At 32.5% G+C, this 25439-nt stretch overlaps 2 protein-coding genes and 1 long non-coding RNA gene across 6 annotated transcripts; 2 read left to right on the top strand and 1 right to left on the bottom strand.

Moving 5' to 3' along the window:
• Positions 1-450: 450 nt before the first annotated feature.
• On the top strand, positions 451-2888 carry LOC105426173 (RPA-interacting protein). The gene is made up of 3 exons (XM_011637278.3): positions 451-941; positions 1222-1450; positions 1599-2888. The coding sequence occupies exons 1-3, from the start codon at positions 843-845 to the stop codon at positions 1928-1930; spliced, it is 660 nt and encodes a 219-aa protein (XP_011635580.2). The 5' UTR covers positions 451-842; the 3' UTR covers positions 1931-2888.
• Positions 2434-25318, bottom strand: Mondo (MLX interacting protein mondo). 4 transcript variants are annotated; one of them, XM_011637279.3, is made up of 16 exons: positions 24913-25318; positions 19265-19638; positions 10502-10608; positions 9009-9082; positions 8433-8558; positions 7965-8178; positions 7493-7588; positions 7134-7410; positions 6479-7037; positions 6221-6403; positions 5951-6095; positions 5686-5792; positions 5144-5607; positions 4879-5002; positions 4660-4789; positions 2434-4225 (listed from the first exon to the last, which is right to left on the bottom strand). In XM_011637279.3, exons 2-16 carry the CDS (start codon positions 19621-19623, stop codon positions 4104-4106), a joined length of 3087 nt encoding a protein of 1028 aa, XP_011635581.2. In that variant the 5' UTR covers positions 19624-19638; positions 24913-25318; the 3' UTR covers positions 2434-4103. The 4 variants fall into 4 exon arrangements, with proteins under 4 accessions (XP_011635581.2, XP_088931258.1, XP_011635582.2 ...); XM_089075132.1 differs by lacking the exon at positions 19265-19638; XM_011637280.3 differs by lacking the exon at positions 24913-25318 and having other exon boundaries at positions 5695-5792.
• Positions 10615-12531, top strand: LOC105426174 (uncharacterized). Its single transcript, XR_016138836.1, has 2 exons — positions 10615-11682; positions 11953-12531. It is a non-coding gene; the product is annotated as an uncharacterized LOC105426174 (long non-coding RNA).
• Positions 25319-25439: the final 121 nt, after the last annotated feature.

Genomic DNA, 25439 nt, shown 5'->3' with positions numbered 1-25439 from the left:
TTTATTAATGTTGTATGTATTTCACTGGTAAAAATCTTTACTATTGAAATTATGATTATGCATATATAATAATTAAGGCTTATGCTGACTCATTGCAACTTAAATTATGTTAGATGCGAGATGATACATAGTGAAAATTCTTGTAAAATACATTTTTTGTTAAATGTTATATATTTGAATATATTGAACCTAAAGTTCCTAAAATAAGAGTTTGGAAATAAGCAACTTTTGATCGATTTGTCACAGGTTACTGCTGAAAATTTATAATATATCTAAGTGATAAATTTTCTCTTAATTTAAACTAGAAATTATTAAGAAAAATAAATATCATATAAAATTACATAAAAATATAATATTAATTAAATTTCTCAAATAAAAGTCAAATGGACTGTCACTGCATCTACTATATTTTCTTTCTTGATTTTTCTTAAGAGAAAATTTTTAATTTACTTTGTTAATGAATTTGACTAGACTTGACTAAATTGTCATCGACAAATACAGATTATTCAGCATATTTCGCAATGTTTTGCGAATCTGTTCGCGCCAATCCCTTTTTCTTTGCCAGTCTTGCCGTGCACTTTTAGGATTATCTCATTCGTCGTACGAATTGTTCGAACGCGTTGATTGGTTACAAGAATAGAGAATTTTGTAGCGTGATAGACGGATTTGCGCATGTATAGTATACGTGTGGTTGGTGAGAAATATGTATGTTGCCGCTCAGCTGTGCCGGAAGCCGGAGCAGGCCGGAGATCGAAGAGAGCTTTGATTAAATTCGGCAATCAAATTCTCTTTTCGGGAAAGCATACTTTTTACCTAGTTGCAGCCAGTTTATTTACAGAATAATGGCGCTCAGTCCTACAACGATGTCGAAATTGAAGAACAAGGATTGCGTGAATAAGATGAGACATGGCTCACCGAAGTTGCTGGAGGTGCTGCGAAAGGTTGGGAGGCAATGTTTATTTCCACTGTAATTTTTAGGATTTGTGTACGATAGTAATGCACAAACGCGAGCTAATGGTGGTTTTTTGTTTAAAATTTTCCAATCTTTTACAAATATTTTATAATATCTTTTACAAATATCTTTGCGTGCATAAAATATTCTTCGTTATCTTATATTTTGCTTCGATATCTTCAGTGTCATCAGAATCGATCGAATACTTATGATTTAGAATCAAAAGGAATCATGTTTATCATTCCTTTATGTGCTCTATCTGCTTTCAGAGATGTCGCCAAAGAATGCGAGAGAAGCGCGATCAGTTATTTAATAGAAACAGATTCGCCTTGGAGCCGAAACCTGTGCAGCATGCACTGACAGAAATTGTACGCCAAGAATTTAAGAATCTAACAACATCAAATGATCGCAATGCAGATCTTCCATTCAAAGTAATTGACGAGCCTCTAACATTGGAAGAAGCAATCGAGTTAGAAAACGAAATTGTTCGTGAAGAAGGTATGATTAATATTGAAATTTCATAGTATCTTTTAATAAAATATAAATAAAATTTGGTTTATAACTTGTAATAACTTGTAATAACATAATTATTAATAATCTAGTATTGGCAATAATACAAATTTGATAGAGTAACATTGTTATACAGAGCAATGGATATTTCAAGAATATGAGAAGATTTTGCAAGACGAGATTGAATACCTAGCGATGTTTGCTGACAATGAGAATAGAGAAGTATTCTGTCCCATATGCCAAAAAGCTATATTAACAGAAGGAAATGATTGTGTAAATTGTCTAGTTTGTGGATTAAAATTGACAGGTCACAGTATGCAAGAGGTGAGGCATTTAATTAATGAGAGTGTGAACATCCATGCGTTCAATTGTGTCCAAATACCAGCATTCGTAGTAATACCTGATAACAATAATCTCAATTTATATCTGGTATGCCATGACTGTTCTACTTTAGCATTGATTTGCTGATCATTTTATTAGTAATTAACTTATTGAAAATAAGACTGTTAGGTAACATACAACAAAAAATACATACAAAAAAAAATTTTAAATGCTGTCACTATCCAATGTGTGTCCAAAGAATAATTTGCATCAGAACAAAGTTTTAATGCTGATTATAATTTCCTTAACATTAAGTTTTTTTGTAAGAAAATATTTATGAATTTATATAGATTACGTATATCTTTCTATTTATAAAAAAATCTAAAAATTAATTGCTGAGTATTAATATTCATTATAAAAACTTTTCAAATCTTTCGTTTTCAATGCAAAGAGCAATGGAAGAGCACATTTGCGAAGTTTTTTGAATATTAGAAAAGATTGTATTATCTGTTTGTATTCCATGATTTTGATTAATCTTAACTTTGATTAACAAATTAACCTTAATTTTAATATAGATAATATCATGTAGTATAATTTTTTATAATATTTGATACGCAATACAATATTGCGAGGTATAAAGAAAAAATGCATCAAGTTGAATTTCTTCATATTGTTGCAACATTTGAATAGTAACATGTGAATCTTTATGATTATATGATACATATTGTACAAAAAAAAAAAACATCCCTTCGATGAATTCACTTATATTATTTATCACTTATGCATTGTACATGGTGTAAGTTGAGTGAGGGCATCTATATATTGTATAAAAAATAACATTTTTAATGCTTTAAAACAAAACAAATTAATAGTGCATACGCAGCCAAGTGTCAATTTAAAAAAGAATTTCAGCTTTCAAAGAACTGACTATGTTGATCTTTCAACATTTGACTATATACAACATTTTATATAGCGAACAAGTTACAATATGTAGAAGCCCTTTGTAGCTTAAGCTAATTCGCGCGCGCGCTGATACTAAAATCTTTTGCAAATGATTTGTACATTATCACATGAATTTCCACATTAAAGATCTTGTTTTACATAACAGTGTGAATATGAAACTTATGAGCAACCCCCTTTTTATCGTCTCCGCAATGATAAACTATATAGTGTATATACATACACTTCTTATTGGCGTAGTTGTGCAGTATATAGCGTAGTATGTTCATATGAAATAATTCATAGTTTATAATAAAAAAATTATTTGCATTTTTACTCTTCAAGTCATACTTTCCAGAAATTCATCTTTTCGATTCTTGAATTGTCTTTGCAGTCTATTAGAACGTTTATGGCACTGATTCTATTCTCTTTTAATGCGATATCGTTTATCATATTAATTTCGTAAAGACGTGATCTGGAGTTAAAAAGATTTGTTCATACAATCTATACCGTTTTAATAACTATATATTACAGTAACTTCTAGTCATAATCACGTAATATTTTATATAAAAAAAAAAACCTTTCTTTTTTTTCAAAAAGATACGTAAAAATATTAAGAGATCCAATCTTTTATCAAAGCGCAAATTTTTAATTTCTATATTTTAATAATAATAATCATGCTTATTAAGTTATTAGCTGAAGGACATTTCTCAAAGCAATGGAATGAGTTTTATCATATATAAATTTATTATGCGTAATTATTGAAAAATTGTATAAATATATAATAACTCTTTTCTTTACTGTATGTGTGTTTTACAAATTTGTAAAGATATTAGAATATTCTTTGATCTTGTGTACAATTTTACATGTATACCATTGCGCGAAATAAACAAAACAAGTACACATTTCTTTTTTTATCAAAAAGTAATTATCTGCAAATGATTGTGCCACAGCATTGACATACTTTATATTGTCAGTATACATATTGCAATATGTTATGTGTGTACTCCAATATATTATACACTGCAATATAATTTGTGTAATATTCGTTTTATACAATTTGTAATATAAAACGTTTATTACTTTAACTTGCCGTAATAGATTTTACAACTTTAACGTGATGTTGCAATAAAAAGAGGAATTGCACCTAAACTTTTATCTCTTCTTCGGCGATTACTGTTTAATCGAATATTCTGTTTTCTTTTTGTTTCGCATAGATTGACTTAAGTTATACGGTAACTACCATTCTTTGCGCGCGTCTGTATATATGCACATAAAAATTCAAAATTTACATATATACATATATGTATATACAGTAGCTAAATATATACATATAAATCTTGAATTTTTTATTACAAACGCTGTTGATTCACGCATTTGATCACTGAGTGGATCGTCGACGTTCCGTTCGATTGACTGCCGCGAGTGCTTCTTCGGGAAGACGGGCTGGATCTGATAAAATATCAGTGGCAGTACATAGATACCTTAGAGAATTCAGAACAGCTGAAAATAATATATTAATATAACCGTACAAATATTTATTGCATTATATTATATGTATTTCGTTTAATATTATTGTATTGTTAAATGTATAAATTATTGTAATATTAAATTTATTTGTATTTAATATTATATTTTTTTTACATGTTAAATTCTTTTTCAGGTATTAACATTTTTTATATTACTATATATTGAAAACTATATACTATATACTATATACTATATACTATATACTTGATATTATATATTACTATATATTAATATATTGAAACATTTAAAATTTTTATGTTTAGAAAAGTCTTAAGAATAATTTTGAACAAATTTTTTCTCTTATTGGTATTAATAAGTTTCTTGAAAAATTCATACAAATTTTGTATCTTTAAATATAATGAAGATATTTAGGTGTATCTTTTTAGATATTTCCTTTGTATACAAACCTGGTCTGAGATCGACGAGTGAACAATGCTGTTCTACCCATAAAATTGTACTTCTATACAAATCCTCGATACTCGCAGTTGAGACTGAAGCATTGAAGGATAGCATTAGCGGCTCTAACAATATACTGAACTGATTATTATATTGAGGAAAACACTATTTTGAAATTTTATATATTTTATACGAATCAATATATTAAAAAGAAGAATAAAAAAGGATACAATCCAAAACTTCCAGTTTTCTCGCGTGCGCGTACGTACATATTCATCAAACATTTCTTTCATCTTACTGGTTCTGTGTCTAGAAACTGGAGCACCCGTTGCAGGAAGCATAGATTGACAATTACTACAAGAGTATAACATAATGAAACATTCCAAATTATCCTATTTATGGGAAATTATATATTTAATAAGATATTACTATCTATTATCTCCAATAATTATTATTTAATTTTCATAATTTATAGAAAGTATGACTTGAACATACCTAATAGACGTATTAAGGCACTCGATTTGATGTCTCAAGCTATCCATCTCTTCCTTTAATTGATGTCTCTCCATTCTAAGTTGCCGAATATAATCCGCCCCTTTGTGCAGCATCGCGGCTTTGCTCAGTTTCGCATTGGAATTCTGACTGAGCTGTGGTATAAGACTGTGCAATGTGTCGAAGCCGTTCTTAATATTATACCTACGCTTCTGTTCTGCATGAATGTGGCCAACTCGCCTCTGTTCTTTATATTGTCCTCTTTCTGATTCACCCTTCATATATCCACGAGTGGGTGATAACGGGCTACCTATGTTCATGGGACTATGTAGAGGACTAAGACTTAAAGCTTGAGGACTATGCGCATTAGAACTACTATCTTTTGGCGAGCCTGGACTATTTTGAGATTGGTGCGTTTGACTGTTTGCATTTAAGAGGATTTGCTGGCCTGTAGATGGTTGCATTGTCTGAAAGATATTAATATGAATCATTGCGATTATTTATATTTATATAAATTAATATTTTTTATAAATAATGTTTCTTACAATCAATACCTGTTGCTGTGGTTGCGTTTGCTGTATGCTAGAAGTTTGCATTGTTTGCACAGTCACCGGGGTCGTGATGTGTTGCGTTGTCGTTACTTGCGTTACTTCTATAATGAAAATAATATATAGGAATTAACTTTATTAATATATTTAATAAAATTTAATTAATATAAAAATATGTTGCTTGAACAAGTGAGACAGATCTTTCGACAGATCTTTTTTTATAAAAATAAATAGGAATCTATATAAGAATAAAAATACATACTATTTGTGAGTAAATGTGCAAGCAAGACATTGTTATTCAGATTCAAGGCTGGATCGCTCACTGCGGATACTAGCGGCGGCGGATGTATTCTAGGTGCTGTTAAAGATGAACTGCTTCGCGATCTATTTCTCCCTTTTATTTGATACTAAAATATAACAAAATCATTTTAATAAACATTTCAATTATTTAAATAATAAAACTAATTTATCGAAGATTTAATGTTTCTTTTAAGCTGCCTGTAGATTATTGGTCCAGAACTACGATACTGACTTTAGGTACGGCGAAGATCTCTTCTTTTTCCGCATTGGATGTTGTTGGTTGAGATAACAGCTTGGTTGGATGTAGAGCAGGCGCGGTAAGGTCTAAACCAGATGATCTACACTGCAATAATATCTGCGATTGCGATGGTTCTGATGTCGAAGAAACGGATACCACTTGTTGCGTGGGATGTGTCTGAAAAATAAACAACATATTAATTCTGTGTATATTAACTATAATGTTCAACAAACGTTATTGTAATTTAATTACTTTGAAGCTATTAGTGCTAAATTTACACTGTTGAGTATTCAAATTCTGTACGAGGTTCGGAAACTTGTAACATTGCTGCTGTGGTTGAACAATCTTGTAAGGTTTGCTAGACATCGGTGAGGCAGTCGGCAAAGGCCTTATTGCTGGATGCTGAGTTTGCAGTTGCGAGTTGACGGTCTGCGCAGCGAAATTATGCTGTACCGTCACCAGATTCTGCACGGCAGTGATCGAGGGTATTTGACTGGTATTAATCGCCGATTGATCATTCAGAGTTGCGATCTGCACGGATTGCGGCTGATTCTGCACTGGTGTTAATCGTACCGCCTGAATCTCCATCGCGTAAGACTGCGATTGCTGCGACTGGAAGCCTGAATTTTGCTGCGTAGTCGCTTGATATGTATTCTGTGATTGTTGCTGCTGCTGCTGCTGCTGCTGCTGCATCACGCGGTTACTTCTTGACGACGTCGCTCTACTACTTCTAGTTTTTTCTCGCATGGATTGACTCGTTGCAACGGACGCCTCGAAATTCGGCTGAAGAGCGTAATCTTCACTCATGACTCTAAATGAAAAAGAGTGTTATATCCGTAAATTATAATTGGACCTCGGACTTTGTACTTTATCTGCTTATCCGTAATCCGTATTTCATAATACTCACATATTATTTCTATACACACTCGCTGCTTCAGGTTGAGGTTGCGTATATATCTTGGCAGTATACTGGAGATTCTGCATGCTGGTCTCTTGCTCTTCCCGCGGTAGCTGTTGCTGTTGCGAAGCTTGCCCACTTTTTATTGTTAATGGATCCTCGCCTATTTCGTTTATTTGATTAATTGGTGTCATCAAGTCCAGATCAGAATAATTAGCATTTAGACTGCTATTCCGAAACATATCATCCTCCTCGGGTACAGGAGGCAATTTCGAGTTTAGGAATTCTTAAATCAAGATAGAAAGATGTAAACGTGAGAAACATGCGAGGAACAATCTCATGTGAGATCATTAAATATCATTGTATACCTTGCAATGGTTCTAAAGTATCCATAAAATCGTCTAAATTTGGTTGCAAAGGGCCTAGACTAGGTTGAATGAAGTCCGCTAAACTGGCACCTCGAGCTATCGAATCATATTTTTTGTATTATATATTCATATTTTTACAATAATATAATCTTACTTCTACAATTATCATTCACAAAAAAATAATAAATTTTAATTGTTTAGTAAAATAAATATAGATAATATACAGATACAGATAATATTTTCTGTTATTAAATATATATTTTCTGTTATTAATACAGCTTTTGCTTGATAATCGTTATCAATTTATCAATATTAAAGTTGAATATAATGTACAAATAATAACTATAATCGGTATTATTTTTATCGAGAAATCACAATAATTTATAATAAGAATTCTTCAAAGAGTCAAGAATACGCGGTGATGCGTACAAGCACATATAATTTATAATTATAATTATTAAAAAAAAATTACCGATTTCTCTAGGATCAGGGAAGTATATTGGTTGATTCGAGCTGATAGTTGAGAAAAGGGTATCGGTCATCAGTTCCATATAGTCTTCGTCAACCATCATACTCTCCCCACCTGGAGCTCCGCTCGTATTACCGAATGCATTTCCTGTACCCACTCCAAAGTTACAGCTTGTTCCACCTCCACCGCCCCAATCTAGCATATCCATTGACTCCATCTGAAAGAAGGATTATTTTGCATTATTTTGTATTACAATCTTTTATATACAATAAAAAACAATAAAGCTTATCTCGAGGCCTATTTCGAGGCCTTTCCAACCAGACACAATGAGACGACAAAAGAGACAATGAGACTTAAATTTATTAGTTTTATTTTTTCAAACATTATTCCGTAGCTTTCAAAACAGCGGATATGTTTAGGCAAATCTCTTACTCTATACAGATACTTTCGTAAATGTAATTCTTTACATACCATCTCTGTGCCATCTTTGTTCGTCCAGCCAAGGATCTTGTTTCGGTAGAACATGCGCCATTTCTTGTATTCCGCTGTGACGGCTGCGAGCTTTCGTTTCCAGTATTTTCCCTCTAAGACTACCGCCTGATAAGAGATACGCGATTGATTCATTAAACGTAATTCTTATTAACGAAGTGAAAACATTTTATGGTTTTGCGAGCCATCTTGGATTTTCTTATTTCTTCAAATACACGACATCGTGCGCGCGTAGACAATTTGCTATTGCAACATTTCGAGAGGAATTACAACTGCTACGAATTATCTAATCAAATAAACTGTCGCCAATTGCGATAAAGACACTTTCCAATTGCGTAATTGGATAAAACCAAATAGTAAAATACGGGACCATTGCTATTTAATAATCACCATATCGACATGCGATGTCTGATTCGTTGCTATCAAGATCGAATGATTATTAAAAGAAATTACCAACTCGCCAATTTTTTGCGATTATTCTAAATACAGATATTATTAAATATATGTCTCCTATACAAACAAATACATATTTTTTTAGAAGATTAAAATTAGACATACCTCAGGCTTATTGTGAGTATCCACGTCAAGTGGCGATGCAAATTGACATACCAATGTATTTTGCTTCAATATGACTAAAAAAGAAAAAAAAGGAATATTTAAAATTCTGTTAAAAATTTGTTTGAAATAAATCTTATGATCTATCAAAGATTATAATTATTACATATGTAATAGATAAATATATAAAAATATATAAAAATGTTTTATTTTATTCTTGAAAAGTTATCGTATGAAAATCATAGGTTGTAATTTAAATAAATACGATAAAAAATCGATAAACTTTATGATTTTAAAAAAATATAATAATTACATTTGACATAGCAGCAGAAAAGTCTACATTCTCATCGGAAATTGGTGGATGATAAACCGAATGAATTTAATTGCTCTTAAGTGCCATATCTAATTGTATACGTTTACGTTACAATTTATAAACACGCAGTACGATAATGAGAAAGAATTTAAAAAAAAAATATCGCTTTTATTTAATCGAGCATAAATATTGATTTAGAAAACTACACAATTACACCAAAAATTTAAATAACTATAAACTAGTAACTTAAAAAAGTAATTCAATTTTACCAGTTTCCAAACTAGTTTCATAGAATTGTGATATCATAGATCTAGCAATTTTGCAAAAGATCATTATCTTTTCCTCAACGTTTGATTATGTTCTTATCTTGATATCTCTCTCTTTCTGGCTCGAGTTCTCGGACTAATAGAATTCAACAATTGCGCATACACGTAGATAAAACGAGCCTCCTCGGCTCGTAATGATAAACTGGACTCGCGCCAGGTGAGTATTATTGATGCGAATGTAGCACACGGAGATGGAGCTCTTTAAATAGACGGGTAATTACTTATCCGGCCATTCGACGAACAGCAGGACAGCCGGTAGCTGTCTGAAATCGACAAGCAGCACTCCGCGTATGTCACGGTAATTGAAATATCAACAAAGCTGATTGCAGCTGAGATATTTTGAAAGAAAGAAAACGATAGATTCAAGTCCCGCATTTCTATAAAATTCGTTTTACACATGAAAAATTTAGTAAGATAAGATCACATAATGTGTTCATCACTGATTTCGAATATCTGTATTTAAGTTGATTAATATTAGAAATTATGTGGTTTTTTTTTTTTTATTTTTGCACTTTGAATGTCCTAATGGAAAAGTATGAGATTTAAACATAGAAACACTTTCAGGAATTCAACTAATTCAATTATTTCATTTGGTATCGAGTGTTTTGATCGATAATACGATAAAGATAGATTAGAATCGAATTTGCGAACGTGATACGCTACAAGAGATAACGAAGTAAACTCGAAGCTTATCAATCAATTGTATTACTCCGCAGACATTCTCCCTCAAGAGAGTATAGATTTACGCAAAGATAAATTACATTTAGGAAGATATTCTCTAGATAGTAGACTCTGTTTATTTTTAAGTTATGTATGTATCGAGTGATTGACGAAAGGATAGTTTTTTTTCTGCTTACATTGCATGTGCCAGCATCTCCAAATTACGTTGTTCAATCTGATCTTGTCCTTCCATCTCAATCTGATGCCTTTGAAGCGATTCCACTTGGGCGATGTCAGCTTCTGTCTGGAACAAATCCAAATGCCCATACGTCATACCCACTGTGGTAATTAAACTCGAATCCTATATCACCGTATAAACAATATATTTTTATATTCACATGTTTACATAATCATGTACAATTTATTGTATATAACATGTACAATAAATTTTAAATTCACATATACACGGAGTTTAATGTATATACTTAAAACTTCTTTGTTAAGTTATAAGATATAATAAGTTAAATGGATCACGATTGTGACTTAGTAAATTTTAAATGATTATTTCATTTTTATATACACAGAGTGTATTGAACAAATGAGTATATTTGAACAAATTTCATTTCTAATTTATTATGTATCGATTAAATGGTGAATAAAATGGAATCACCATTAAATGGTGATTTATTTAGCGTCTCGATATATTTACTAAAAAAATAAATGATAAAGTAATCAAACAACATACGCAAAGAGTATGTATGTAAATATTATTAATATAATTTAGAAAAGTAAATCTTCAAAAGATATATTTCAAGAAAGACTCTTACTTTGTTTTAAATTTAATATTTTCTTTATGTACGAACATAATTTATACACGTAAGAGAAATATTTAGTTGGTTTCAGTTATTATAACAGTTATAACGAATAAAAATGTATGAAACATAAAAATGTATGAGTGAGTGAATTAACAACTAAAAAAATTAGTCATCATCACAATGGCATACGTCAGCGATGCTCCTCCTTAGAATATAACTCAGCCAACGAAATATATATTAGTTTAGACTACCGCCTTCAAAACATTTCAATCAGATGCATCGCAGTAGTTTTAAATAGACGCATCCAATAATTTTGATTCGTCGGTAGAGTGTTTGTGATTTCGACAAGCTTATCGGGCAGGCTGTCTATCGCGGGAAACACCGTGCGCTTTGTGCGAGTTTTTAACTGCGAAGACACAGTTAGACACTAGTGAATTTCCATGCGAGAGTTCAACAAACGGCACGCTTGCACACATATTTCATCCTGGTGCTCATTACTTAACATTAATTAATAAGGGCATACTTAAAGATTTCCAGTCAAGCTAATTAATTGACTTACATTCGTAAGTATTATTATTATTACTGGGCATCATAATTCTTTTCTTTTCTAACACACAGTTTTCAATTTTCAATTTTTTAATGTCCTTGTAAAATTACCTCACACATTATTTTCAATCAATATTATTACAATATATATATATATATATATATATATATATATATATATACAATTATAAATATATGTTTTTAAATATTTTTTCTGTTGGAAAGCTAATCTTTTTTACAGTAGAAATATTTAAAATGTATTGATAAATTCAACATTAATTTTGCAGGAAAAAAAGCCATTTGTTTTTAATTTTTGAAGCGTACAGCTATAGACTCTTGCGGCAAGCTTTTCGTTATCATCTTCGTCGATATGTCATCGACGAAGAGTCAACAGAGAGAAAATATCTGTAGTCGGAAGATTTCCACTTGCTCGTATCGCTGCGACGAACATAGCGAGGGTTCTTCTCCTTGGCATTAGACCCTGGCCGGCCGATTTCTTTTCGAAGTTATATAGCTATTTCGATTTTTATAATTTTCTAAGTGATTAGATAAAGCCAAAGCTCGAAAAGTGCTATAGAGAAAAGAAGCAGCTGTAACGAATTCAATTTTGTTTTCATCCGAAATTATCTTATAACATTGTTCTATTATATATTTACGTGATTCTAATTAAGTATTTTTTTCCTATTTGCAATTAAAAAGAATAATTAAAAAGAATAAAAAGAATATTTAGTTTAGCACTTATAATGGAATACGTAAAAACGATTAACTTCTCCATACATCAAATTATAAAATTAATAAATACAATTCTGATATATTTATGCCAAGTATAATAATAATAATATAATATTGTAAAAAATATTACACAAGTTTTTAACTTCTTTGCTTATTTCATCTTATAGATTATTACATTCTTATTGGTGGCGAAGTTGCAACTGATACTTCCTACATTATAATTAATCTCAAAAATGAGCAAAGTTCAAGGCGGGGACAGATTCCATGTGGAGAATATCATTTTGAAAATTCTAAGAAGTTTTAAGCAAAAAGAGAAAAAAAAAAAGAAAGAAATATCAGAAATTAATATTTTGATTAAATAGATTAGACATATATTGTTTTTATGTTATTGTATATATATATATGTGTGTGTGTGTGTGTGTGTGTGTGTGTGTGTGTGTGTGTGTGTGTGTGTGTGTGTGTGTGTACGCATGCAAATAATTTCAATTTAAAATCTTTTATCTTTTTATGATAAAGATTTGTTAATTATATATTTGATAAAAATTTTTTGATGACCTAGTATTCTGTTTGAAAAATATGCTGTGTCACCAACTGCTCTTCATTTTCGCAACTTTAATGATACATAGTGCCGCAGAATCTTATTATCAGATAATAAATTATATACCCGTTGCACGATTCGCGGCTCGATTGACATCAACCATCGCGCAATCGCGATTATTATCGTACTGTCGAGAAGCTCAATGATGCGACAAAACAGATAGCGCGTCGTATTTATTTCCGAAAAAACACCGACGACAAAACGTAAAATCGCTACGCACACGGAACGAACGAGAGCAATATAAAGGCGCCTGCTTCGATAAGCACCACGATTCCCTTGATATCGTTTTTATTTTAAGCACTTTGCAGCTTTAATTATCTAGAATTATAAGAAGAGAGCAAAGATCGCGCCGTGCAAACTAAACTCGTCTGACTCTTTAAGCAATCTCTCGTTAAGCAATGGATCCCGAAGACAATAAAAAAATTGTGTAAAAAAAAAATTTAAGAACTTAGAAATTAGAATTGGAAATTTATCACAGATTAATTTATTCTTAAAATTCATATTGTGCTTCGGGATTCGGGGTAACGAGATAAATAATTTCCAACTCTAATTTCTAACGGTTCTTAGATCTGAACTTCGGAATAGCACTCCAGAAAAAATATAACATCAAAATATATTCCTTTATATGTATGTATATATAAAAGTTCTAAGAAGTTCGAACGCAATCTTCGAAAGCAATCTTTTAAATCACTTTTTAACGTCAAGAGACAAGAAATTTTCTCGTTAGAAGAATCATGACACAAATTATCGTGCAAGGGCCAGCATCTCCTCAAATAGCAGTCGAGTGACGAATAGCTTCCGTCCAATGTTATCGACCACTGTAAGTACATATAGTAGATATACGTCGAATGACTGGCAAATGGAAATAGACCGGTCACCGATTGGATAGGTGGGCCGAGCCTCCGTAAAGCTCTCGAATGCGCCATCCGGATCTTCCTCTCGGTTTCGCACGCCTTGCTTGTTGCTCGCGCTTGTTGTGCGGAAGTGTTACGTGTTGCTGGCGCGTACACACCGCGAGCTCGCGATGACGCAGTGGCCTTGGTTGATAAAAGACACGCGAAGCAGAGGAGATCTTTACGGTAATCCGCAATTCGCACTTTCGCGACTCGCCGTGCGCGAAAGCGACCGGCGAGATTCGCGGCGCGAGATCCGACGATGATGACCGAATGATCGTTTTCGGAGGAATGTTTTCGGAGGTTTCCTATCCCGAAATGTTTGTTAAAAAGTTGAAGTTAAGTTTATACGATGCCGATTGAAAGATCAAGTCTTGTTACAGTCTCGTTTACAGTATTGCAAGTTTGCATTATCCTATATAGTCCGTAATCGTAGATTGTTTCTGATCCAGAAATCGTCGATGCGATCGATTTTCTTCTTCGAGCATTTGTCATTATTTTTAATATATGCGCTTCGCTAATCGTAGTTGCCAAGATGCGGCGGATCTGAGATACGCTGACGTAAGGCGTAAAGCGATAACGTGCAAAGAAAGCAAACTTTCTCATGATATATCCAGAGTGCTTATCTTAAAAAAAAAAAAAAATAATAATAATAATAATAATAATCTACTCGATGCAATATGGCATGAAAATTACGTGAGCAACCACTCATTTTCTACTCTAGAAAAAAAAAATCTAAAAAAATATTATATAATATAGAATAATTCAGAATTTATCTCAAATTTATTATTCATTACAAATAATGAACAAATTCAATATACAAAAAGTACTATCAGGCAATAATCCCAAATTTTTTTCGACGAATAATACTTCATTACGTTGTGGATCGATTTTTCATTCAATTTTTTTTAAACGGGCACAATCCCAGATCATTCGAAAAAATTTATCTTTCCTTAAGCTCATATATCGTTCTGCTGAAGAATGCAAATTCTTCTTACCGCATTAGGTAGTTTTACCTTCCGCAATGCGACAACTCGAAATGCAGGTCTTTGATGAATGTGGATGTTCTTATTCCGCGTCATTTCCGCGTATTGCAAATAATCTTACGATTAATTCAATAATAGCTGCATTCAATATACATATGCAACGAGAGACGCCAATGCGCGAATATCGATCTCAACAAAAGCCAGATTAACGACGTAAATACGGAAAAAAACCCATTCATAATTTCTATTGAACGCAAAGTGATATCGATAAGGAATACAATTGGAAATACAACGATTAATTTTGTTTTGTCAATTGATGCAAATCGAAGATTTATTCAATTACATTTGTTTTCATGTATCAAAAATATAATAAACATAATAAAAATAGGAATGAATATATGCATGACATCAGCTACAAAATTTTTATAAAAAAAGAACAAAAAAAAATATATATATACATTTCTACTTATTTTATGCCATTAATTTTATTACTTTTACTTATTAATTTTATTATATCAATTTTACTTGAATATAAATTTAATTTCAACATAATTCATGGATTCTATCTAAAATTTATTATTGTATAAATTTAATAAATGTGTTGTCAAAAAGCTAACAATTTTTTGGAGTTATGATAGATTTAACAATTCGAATTTTATAATTTCTGAAAACGAATAAGAACCTGCAAATAAGTAACTAAATGCTGCATCACGATTATTATTTCACTAACATTTTCCTTCTATTGGAGGCGTGGAATTGCTGACGTAAAACGTGAACATCAATTACAATTATTACACCGCGAACATGAATATTTTTCATGCAATAAATTTATTATTGCATTTTCATTCAATAATAAATATATCCGATAAAGATGCAAATGTTTATGTAGAAATTACGCAAGAAATATAAACTCCTATAATAAGGTATAATATTGCAGAGATTGTTATTGGAATAAAAATTAATTTTTCAATTATCGATAAACTTACGACATTTTAATTCATCGCTTTAGCGAAATACTATTGAAATTTGATTAATATAAAGATCTTCGAAACGATAACTGCGACTAGAAAATTCTGACATATGAAGAATGTTTACGTACCGAATTAACTTTGCATGATAGGATGTTTGCAAAAAGATATCACTTGAGAACCAGTCGATAGCACCGTAAACTGATGTCATTATATTATATAAGAAAAAAAATACTCAAAATTGATTTTAAATCACTTTTCTAGCTTCGTATGTCTTTGTATTCTGTAAATTTCGTGAAATAATAACATTGAATTCCCAACAATTCCAACAGATACGTTCCAATCGATATTACTGTGCAAACTGATCCTTAATCGTTTCATTTATTCTTTTTTCCGCCGTGCACCGCCCAGATCTAGCAAGTCCTGATTAGATCACATCTAATTAATTCAAATCTGTATGCGCGCAAGAATCGATATTTATGTTAGGAAATGATTTCCTCATATCTGAATAAAACTGTTGAAGAAGAATTCTCTTCTGTCATTTCGCTTAATTCGTTCAATCCTTAAAATGCCTGTGATGGAAGAAAAAAATAAAACTGATTCATTCGCATTAAAAGAGAATCAAAAGTTGATTGACTTATAATATACTTTACAAATTAATACACAGCACAAAATACTACAACAAATTCGATTTGCTTCACAAATATTTTTTTTTCCTTATAAGACAGTATTTTTTCTGGACTTGGCTTCTTGTTTGTTAGGTGGAGATAGTATTTGTATGAGGTATAATGCTTTTGTTCGCGTTTGACTTGCAATATTGTTTTTACGATCGTTCACATTGCGTCATCGTCGCTTTATTTTTATTCATTCCGAGTAGCGTTTGCATTGAGATGTTTATCGAGAGGAAGAGTATAATTTCTTTAGGACCTTATCGCTGATAAGGGAACGAGATCGATCGCGGCGCGCTTTTCAGGGTCGTTTAAGATATAATTAATTCGGCTCCTTGTTGAGTATCGAATATAGAAGCCGATACTACGTGGCGTGATATCGTCGCTGGATTTATCAGGGAATTGATTGAAATTACATTGTATCAAACGGAACTGATATATCATCGATCGAATCATATTATTGATGTTACCTTCAGATTATGTTTGCTCCCTTACGATTTCAATTTGTGGCTTTATATAACGCATATAACGTCATATGACGTCACACGTTATAATAAAATAGAATAATAAAATAATTTTATTATACATCATTTTATATATTAAAAAAAAATCAATAAGAAATTGTTATCTTAGATTATGTATTACTTCATAAATCTCTTCTATTATTTTTGAAAAAGACGATTTGGATTTTGTGGGAATATATATAAAAGATAAACAGAGAGGAATGAAAAGAGAGTTTAACAAACCAACTTAATAATAATATTATAAATATTAATAGAATCATAAAGATTATTTATTCGATTTTAATTGAATTGTGAATTAATTCGATCAAAAACTTTCTGAGGTTATCAAGAATTCGATAATCTCTGTACATGGCTATAGAGGCAAATGGCAAATAGAGTTAAGTACTGTTTAAACCATATGTAAGATTACAATAGCTTTTGTTGTAAGCATATCGTGATGAATCAATTGTAACGTCACTGAATTGTAACGTTACGCGTTATGTCGGTACAAAAAGTGTGCACTGGTATGACTAATATGTATTATTTATTTACAATATATTGAATTTTATAGCTCCTTCCGTTTAATGACGTTAAAAAAAAATTTTCCGTTTAATGACGTTAATTATTTATATTTTTAATTATTTAATTATTTTCTTTAGACACAGTTTTTAATATAACACTTTATAGTATGATATTCGCAAAATTTCTCTATAATTTCGATATATTTTTATGAATTTTTACATTGGTCTGATATTTTAATCTTTAACTTAATTACTGCTTTAATTAAATTACCAACATCGTAAATGTAATCCTTTTATCAATTCCTTCGTTCAACACTTTAACTGCCTCGTTTACACACAATGAATAGACAATGGATTTTACATTGACTCTATGTATATCATCCTACGTACAAAGAAAATCTTCATAAAGAACAGAACAATGAGTTTAAAGATAAATTTAAGCTCAAAATAGAAAAAAAAAAGAAAGTTTCTGTTTCCTATTCTTTAAAAAATGTGAATATTATTTAATATTTCTCTTAACTGGATTTCTGAAATAAGACGAATGTTTGATTCCCAGAATCACAATTAAATCTGGATTAACTTTAACTATTTACAGCAGTAGGAAGCAATTGTGGAGTAATGACGTCACGAGGAAAACGGAAATTGTCGGCAGAAGCCGTATTCGTTGTCGTTTGCGCGCGATTTTAGCGAGGCCGCGCTTAATTGCGGTGTTGTTTGGTTCTATGGCCTCTCTTTCATTAATTCAATTGTCTTTTATCAGCGGGAATGCTACCGGTCAGACTAGATCGAGCAGCATTTGTCCGGTTGCCAAGCGTGAACGAAACGCGTCGTATGATACATCTTTTAGCTTTTTATAGAACAAGAACACTCCTCTTCCTTCGAGATGCAATTATATCGTGGATGTAAGATGCACGTTTTAAGTTTTCCTTACGTCATTTACGCTAAGAAAAGATAGGCACGATATTCCGGAAAGATAAACAGAAAACAAAAGAAATGTGTGAAAAAAGTGAAACAGATTTTTAGTAAGCATTCTTTATCGCATTTAATTTTACGATACAATTAAATTAACAATTATCGACTCCGACATGCTTCCGAAGATATCGTTTTTAATGCCTTTTTTATCTTGTAATACGTGAATGTGTGTGATAAAAAATTTCAGACATTATATTTCCCATTTAAGAAAAAACGAAAGATGCGCGATTATCAAATCTAATTTTTTTATTGTATTTATTTGAAGCTTGTAATATTGCATTCAATAAAATTATCATATATCAGGTTTTCGTTGTATTAACATTAATAAAAATAATTTATAATAAAAATAAATTGAATTTCTTAATTTATAGAACCTAATTTATATGTTCACATTTTCATTTTAATTTAAATATACTTAATTTAACGTTATATTATTGCTCATATATAAAATTAAGAAGAAAAACTTCAGTAATCTTTCAAAGACAAATTTCTAAATTTTAATAAAAAAGAACTTTATATATAGATATAAAATAATCTAATATATATTTTCTTTTTCAAAGGAATAAATATAAACTCAGAAGGTAAATTATCGCAGAATTTTTGGCATAATCTCGATTAAGAAAAGCTTAAAAAAAAAAAAAATTTGATCTGGAGTAAATCGATTGCGATTATCGTTTAAAATGAGTTTCACATTTCATTCAGGCTCAGTGTTTCGTCTAGTTGGTATTAAAAATCGCCGAAGGAAAAGAGGAACTCACCTGTAGGCAAGAGACATGCATTGGAAGAGTTTGTTCAAGGACGTCTCGATGCTCAGCTGCTGGGACGTACTCTTGTCATTCAACGAGCCGCTGCTCGCGAATCTGTCGTGAAAGAAACCCGGATGGGCGATGATCGAAAATCTGGCGGTCTGCTCCTCCTGGTCCGGTACCGGCACGGCGAGTTCATCCTCGTCGTCCTGCGCCTCGGCCTCAAAATCCGACACCATAAAATGGCCCGAATGTATCGTCTCCCGCGAATCCCGCCCACCGTTCTTCTCTCTGTTATCATTGCCGGCGCGATGAAAACCGCCCTGGCTCGTCATCGCCGTTGGCTTCCGGTATATCAATTCCGCCTGCATCTCGGCACTGTTCCCCTACGGACACGATCCTTTCGATATGCAAATCTTACCACGATGGAGTCTACTTCGCGAAATATATATCGAATATCTTCCATCGTTTTAAAGATGGAAGTCAAATTAGTAGTCCAAGAGCAAAAACATCTAAGATGAGATCGCGAATACTGACACAAATGAATCAATGTATAATACAGAATCTTCTGATAATTTAGGTTATATTTAATTTATTATAATTTATTTGAACAAACGATAACAATAAAAATATCAATTAAAAGTGATGACAAGATATAATATTAATTAAAAGTCTATATTTTAATAAATTTTTTTTTCAGATTTTTTTATATACTAAACAGAGAGAGAGAGAGAGAGAGAGAGAGAGAGAGAGAGAGAGAGAGAGAGAGAGAGAATAAAAAAATGTATTTTGCAATATGATAGAATTAAACAACTTTGTCTCACTGATTAATCCAGCAATCAAAAATTTGTATAGCTCTACACTGATAAATAAATTTAAATAATTGTAGCGATAGATTTAAAAATCTTGATCAAAGAATTTGATCTAATTTATGTTTTGTGATCTAAAATAGAATCGTCCAAATAGTATGTAGTAGGATTAGACGACCTCGTTTTAAGAAATTGTGCTCAGCGAAGTCTGTGTGATAGAAGAAAGGCTTGACAGACACAACAAGTCCCAGTTATCGAGCCTCTGATAAATTCAGCTCAACGCATCTCTTTTTTTTTTTTTTTAAAAGTACTATATTTGAATATAACGAGGGGAGAGACTGAGAGATCAGGGGAGAGAGAGGGGAAATATAGAGTGTACATGTATCAAATAAGTTATAAAAATTGTAATTTAAATATATATTATTTATATCAATATCGTGGAATGTAAACCTACATATTTTTCAAATTAAATTACGTACGACACATGTTGTAATATCATTTCGACATATAAATGCGACAATTAAGATTTTCAAGATTTTAAACATTACACGCGAACATGGTGGAAATAAATAAGAATAAAAACTGCGCAAAAGAAATTTTAATTTATACAACGATCCCGCGGAGCACCTGATAATTGAAATGTATTTGTTCGTCTTCCGAGGTCGAGGGTATGAGAGTCTCGACTGGCGCCAGGCTTCCTGTCGATACGCGATTAACAAGCTAATTTCGCGATAGCACGTGCGGAGAGCAATCGGACCCCCACGGTCAGTTGAATGACCGTATCGCCGAAAACGCACGGTGGCCAGTGGCCGTCTCTTCACGATCGAAATCGATTCCCAAAATGAAATGACCTATATAATTAAAATAATTCTGACAAATTGGTTTCCACAAATATATGCAAATTGTTAATAACCAGAGTCTCAGAGTTATACGTTGGCTAAAACGAAACGTAACCGGGACAATTCACCGCGATGAGTACGTGTCTCGCGCACGAACACGATTTAAATGCCTCGATTAATGATGGAGCGAATTTTTTTTATGTAATTGTTATGAAACTAATAGCCTACCTCCGTTTCTTACGTAAATTTCGTTTATTTTAGAATGGAACGATTTTAAGATGGATCTTTTCTGAGACGGAAAATTTAGCTCCGATTTTTTACGAATAAACCCATCGCGAAGCCAGGAGTTATTCTAGTCTTCTATCGTAAGATATTTCAAGAGAGTTGATTTCAAGCCTTGTTGATTAGTAAATATGTGTATTTAACGGCAGATATGGGAGAGGGAGGGGAAAGAAAAGGTTATTTATAATATGTTTCACGTGTTAACTGTATGGATTAATGGGAAAACATGTTATTTACGGTTTAGTGGAATCCAGACTTTCATATTTACTCTGATTTTCGGAGACTTCTTCATTCACGTGTCTAAAAATACATTTAATTGAACCATATACAAGATATTATTTAAAAACTACATGAAAAAAAAATTATGTTACGTTTAATTTTTATTCCTAATTTTTATTTCCAAAATTTAATAATTCATTTCTATTCGCCTTAGCTCCCTATTTTATTTTTATTTCATTTAATTAATCATTGGTTCGGCTTACGTACTAATAATGACATTATCAAAATTCGATTTTAATATTAATAATTTGTTGTTAATTTAATCAATCATCGATTTCCATAGAGCAATGGACTTCAGTCCATTCTTATCTCTTTATCATAGCATACAGATACCGTACTGCAACTATAAATAAAAACGAGACGAAACAAAAATTTCGACGGGGTCGATGTAATCGTTCGATTCAACATCATCGATGCGGCCTATTAACACCGATTACTAGTTACATCGTAATTCGTGAATCGAGACATCACCCGTTAAAACCGGTTTCCCGCGGGTTCCTCCCGTTCGTTATCATTCAACCGTTAAATTCCAGACGGCGCCTGAGCTGGAAACAACATCTGTCGCGATCGCCTTTGACTAAAGGTTCCTTCAAATGCAAACATAAATGACTCGAGTGCCGATTAACGTAAGCTCGAGCGTGCCAGGTCGCCTGCTTTTTTTTTTCTCCTTTAGCAATCTTACGCAAGTACTTGCGACAACTCGCACGTCATTTTCCAGCGAGTGGATTCAGAGTTATGGCATTACGTATCGAGAAATGTGAAGGTGCCTCACCGTAGCGAATCATACGCACAACACGATACATAGAAAACGATAATTTACGTGTGTCCCTTCGTGTATCCACGTTTCATTTCAACGTATCACCAATGTAATTATGCTAAGTTGTTCGCCGCTTTTCGACAGAGTGTCTGCAACTGTTCACTTTCGTTAAATTACAGTCATAGAAAATTACAGTCATTTGAAAATATTAATTTTTAATGTATTAAAATATATGACTAACCATATATATAAAATCATAGTTATAATTATATAATATTTAATATAAAATTATATATGAATGTATATATTTTATATATAATAATAATAATATAAAATAAATTTATTGCATGTTTATTTCATTTCTTATATAAAAATTATTTCAGTTTTTCAACTATTTCGTAATATGCTTCTCACTATCTATAAAGTAATGCCCTTTGATCTCCTCAAACTGGTTCTATCGCAGGGCGAAGTCAAATGCCTTATCCGACTGTTCATTCATGCTTACTTAGATTATTTAGATAAGGACGAGTACTTACGACGAATATTGTGTAAGCAGAGATTTAAAAAAAAAAAAAAATAAATTCTCCCAGTTAGGAGTAACAAAAGCAACGATTATTAAAATTCCACGAAATAAAATATAATTAATTTAATCGATGGAATCTGTATAACAAATATATATATATATATATATATATATATATATATATATATTTATAACATCGAGAATGGAACGCGTTAATAAAGTTTTGATTTATGGTTTAATATCAATTACGAGACGACGTCTGATATTTCTGATGCTGTTATTTCGGGCTCGGGTCAGACAGCGGAAAATACGTAGACTTTGATTTAAATATAATTCTATAGTTTTCGCCACAAATAATCGTAACTATATTAAAAAAAATAAAAATCATTCACATTTATATTAATCGAAGCAGATAAATGAGAAAATAAATCAAATAAATGTAATAAGTGAGTAACCATAATTCCGTAATTTTACATCAATTACCTGTATTTAAATCAATTTTTCTATAAAATTAATAAAATTATCCGTCAATTATACTATATTAAATAATTATGTAACATATTTGAATGAAAAAACAGTATTAAGCTTATATCCTTATATAAAATGTGTTCATTAGTCACTATTAATTTTAATTCATTCTCGCAATTTCACTATTGATCATTATACAATTTGTCCTGTTGCTTGTGCTATTTAAAAATAATAATTATTAAAATCCTAATTATTATAATCCTATTTAATTATAAATAATTCTCACAATATGAATTTTGCTCTAAAACACTCGATATTATATTATTTTTTTATTGAAATAATGTGAAGAAGACAAAAGAATACGATATAGCTCCCACGAATATTTTCAATATTATTCTTATATTGATTTCTGCGTCAAGTGTGTCCTAACGTTTCCCACGTAATATTTACAGGCCAAACAGGCAAGAGTACTCTCATATATAAGCTCAGGAATTTCTCTCTTCCATTGAATCCTAAGGATTATTGAGATTGAAAACAACGAGAGCGAGCACGCGTGTTTACGTCTTCTAGTATTATTTTGTGTCTCAAGTACGTGTATGGAAAAACAGAGAATTTGGTAACATTATACGCATGGCTTGTCAACAAACGGCTCCGAGAACGATCCGTCCTTACAACGTAAGATCATCTTAAATACCCGAGATGATAATTTCATCGGTTGAATGAGCTCATCTTCAGAAACTTAGGACAATCTTCAAGAAATTTATATTTAATCGAAATTTAACTTACATTTAAATTTATAATTAAAGATCGAACTGCAAATATCAGTCCAAGATGGAAAAAATTATATTTAATCAATATTTAAATTTATAATTAAAGATCGAACTGCAAATATCACTCCAAGATGGAACAGTCTTAATGCGCAATGAAGTTTCTTTCTACGCGGAAATTCGCGTTCGCGAAGGAAGAGGAGCAAGAAGAAAGGAAAAACAAAGGATACAGCGCGTAATTAAACAACATGGACACTAATGGTAGCTGAAGTATATAAACAAATTTCCTCTAACTCCATAATTTTTTACGTGTCACCCCCTCTCTGTTTAAATTCTCTCTTCTCTCGCTCTCTCTCTCTCTCTCTCTCTCTCTCTCTCTCTCTCTCTCTCTCTCTCTCTTTTCTATTCAAGGGAACGAGCTGTACAACGCTCGTTAAGAATTAGTCCCGAGTGCATCGCAAATCTTCCTTATCGCGATCGCGTCACTCGGTTTTATCGCGCGTCTGGCCTCGCGTTTCATGGAAATCGCCCGCACATTTCTCATACGTCTGCTGCTGCTGCTGCTGCTGTTGCTCATTTCGTTATTTCTCTCTCTCTCTCTCTCTTTTTCCTTCTTCCGTCTACGGATCAAATAGCGCAGTTAAGCCTGCGCGGTCGCGAGTTGTTATCATTCTCATTCTCGATCTCCGTGACTGCCCGTTTCCCCCTCGACGACCGAAAAAACAACGCGCCCGTGCACCAGATATTGATTTAATCCGTACGGAATAATCCGCGTACGAATACGCGCGCGCGCAAGCGAGTGTACTTTACGCAATATGACGTACCACATATAATATATATACATATAATATATATACATATAATATATATATATATATATATATATATACATATATATGCACATGTGAACAAGAGACGAGCCTCCATCGCACTCACCTTCTGGACCTATCGCAAATCTCGTAACCGTTCTCCCGTTGCTTCTCCTCGTCGGATGTGGCCACTGTCGTCGCCGCGACGACACAACACGACACGAAACGGGGCACGGAGGGGGCACGGTCGGAATTATTTTCTTCTCTCGTCGGAGCTCCCACAAAGCACCACTCGTCAGACGTTACGATCTTCGGCGCGTTCGCTTGACTTAGCTCGCGCGTTCGTCAGGCTGGGCCGCAAGGCGCTGCGCCCGGACGCGGCCCGTACGCGTTATTATACGGCACACTCTCGCTCATAATGGCATGGCGACGCCATTTGCGTGCGAGTCCGCATTACCCACGATCGTTCTGGATACACTGACCCGCAAACAAGCCGACCACACGCGCCACTACGCGCACAGCTGACGGAGGAATGAATGCGACGGTCGAACACCGACCAATAGAGGCGCGCCGGCGCTGACCAATAGCGGCGCGTCGGCGTCAACCAACGACAGCGCGCCACTCCCCACTACACTTACCGAGGCAAGACGGCTT

This window comes from Pogonomyrmex barbatus, unplaced genomic scaffold, assembly GCF_055798465.1.
Source record: "Pogonomyrmex barbatus isolate J1 unplaced genomic scaffold, ASM5579846v1 scaffold18, whole genome shotgun sequence".
Classification (NCBI taxonomy): Eukaryota; Metazoa; Arthropoda; class Insecta; order Hymenoptera; family Formicidae; genus Pogonomyrmex; species Pogonomyrmex barbatus.
This window is presented reverse-complemented; position numbering and strand designations above follow the sequence as displayed.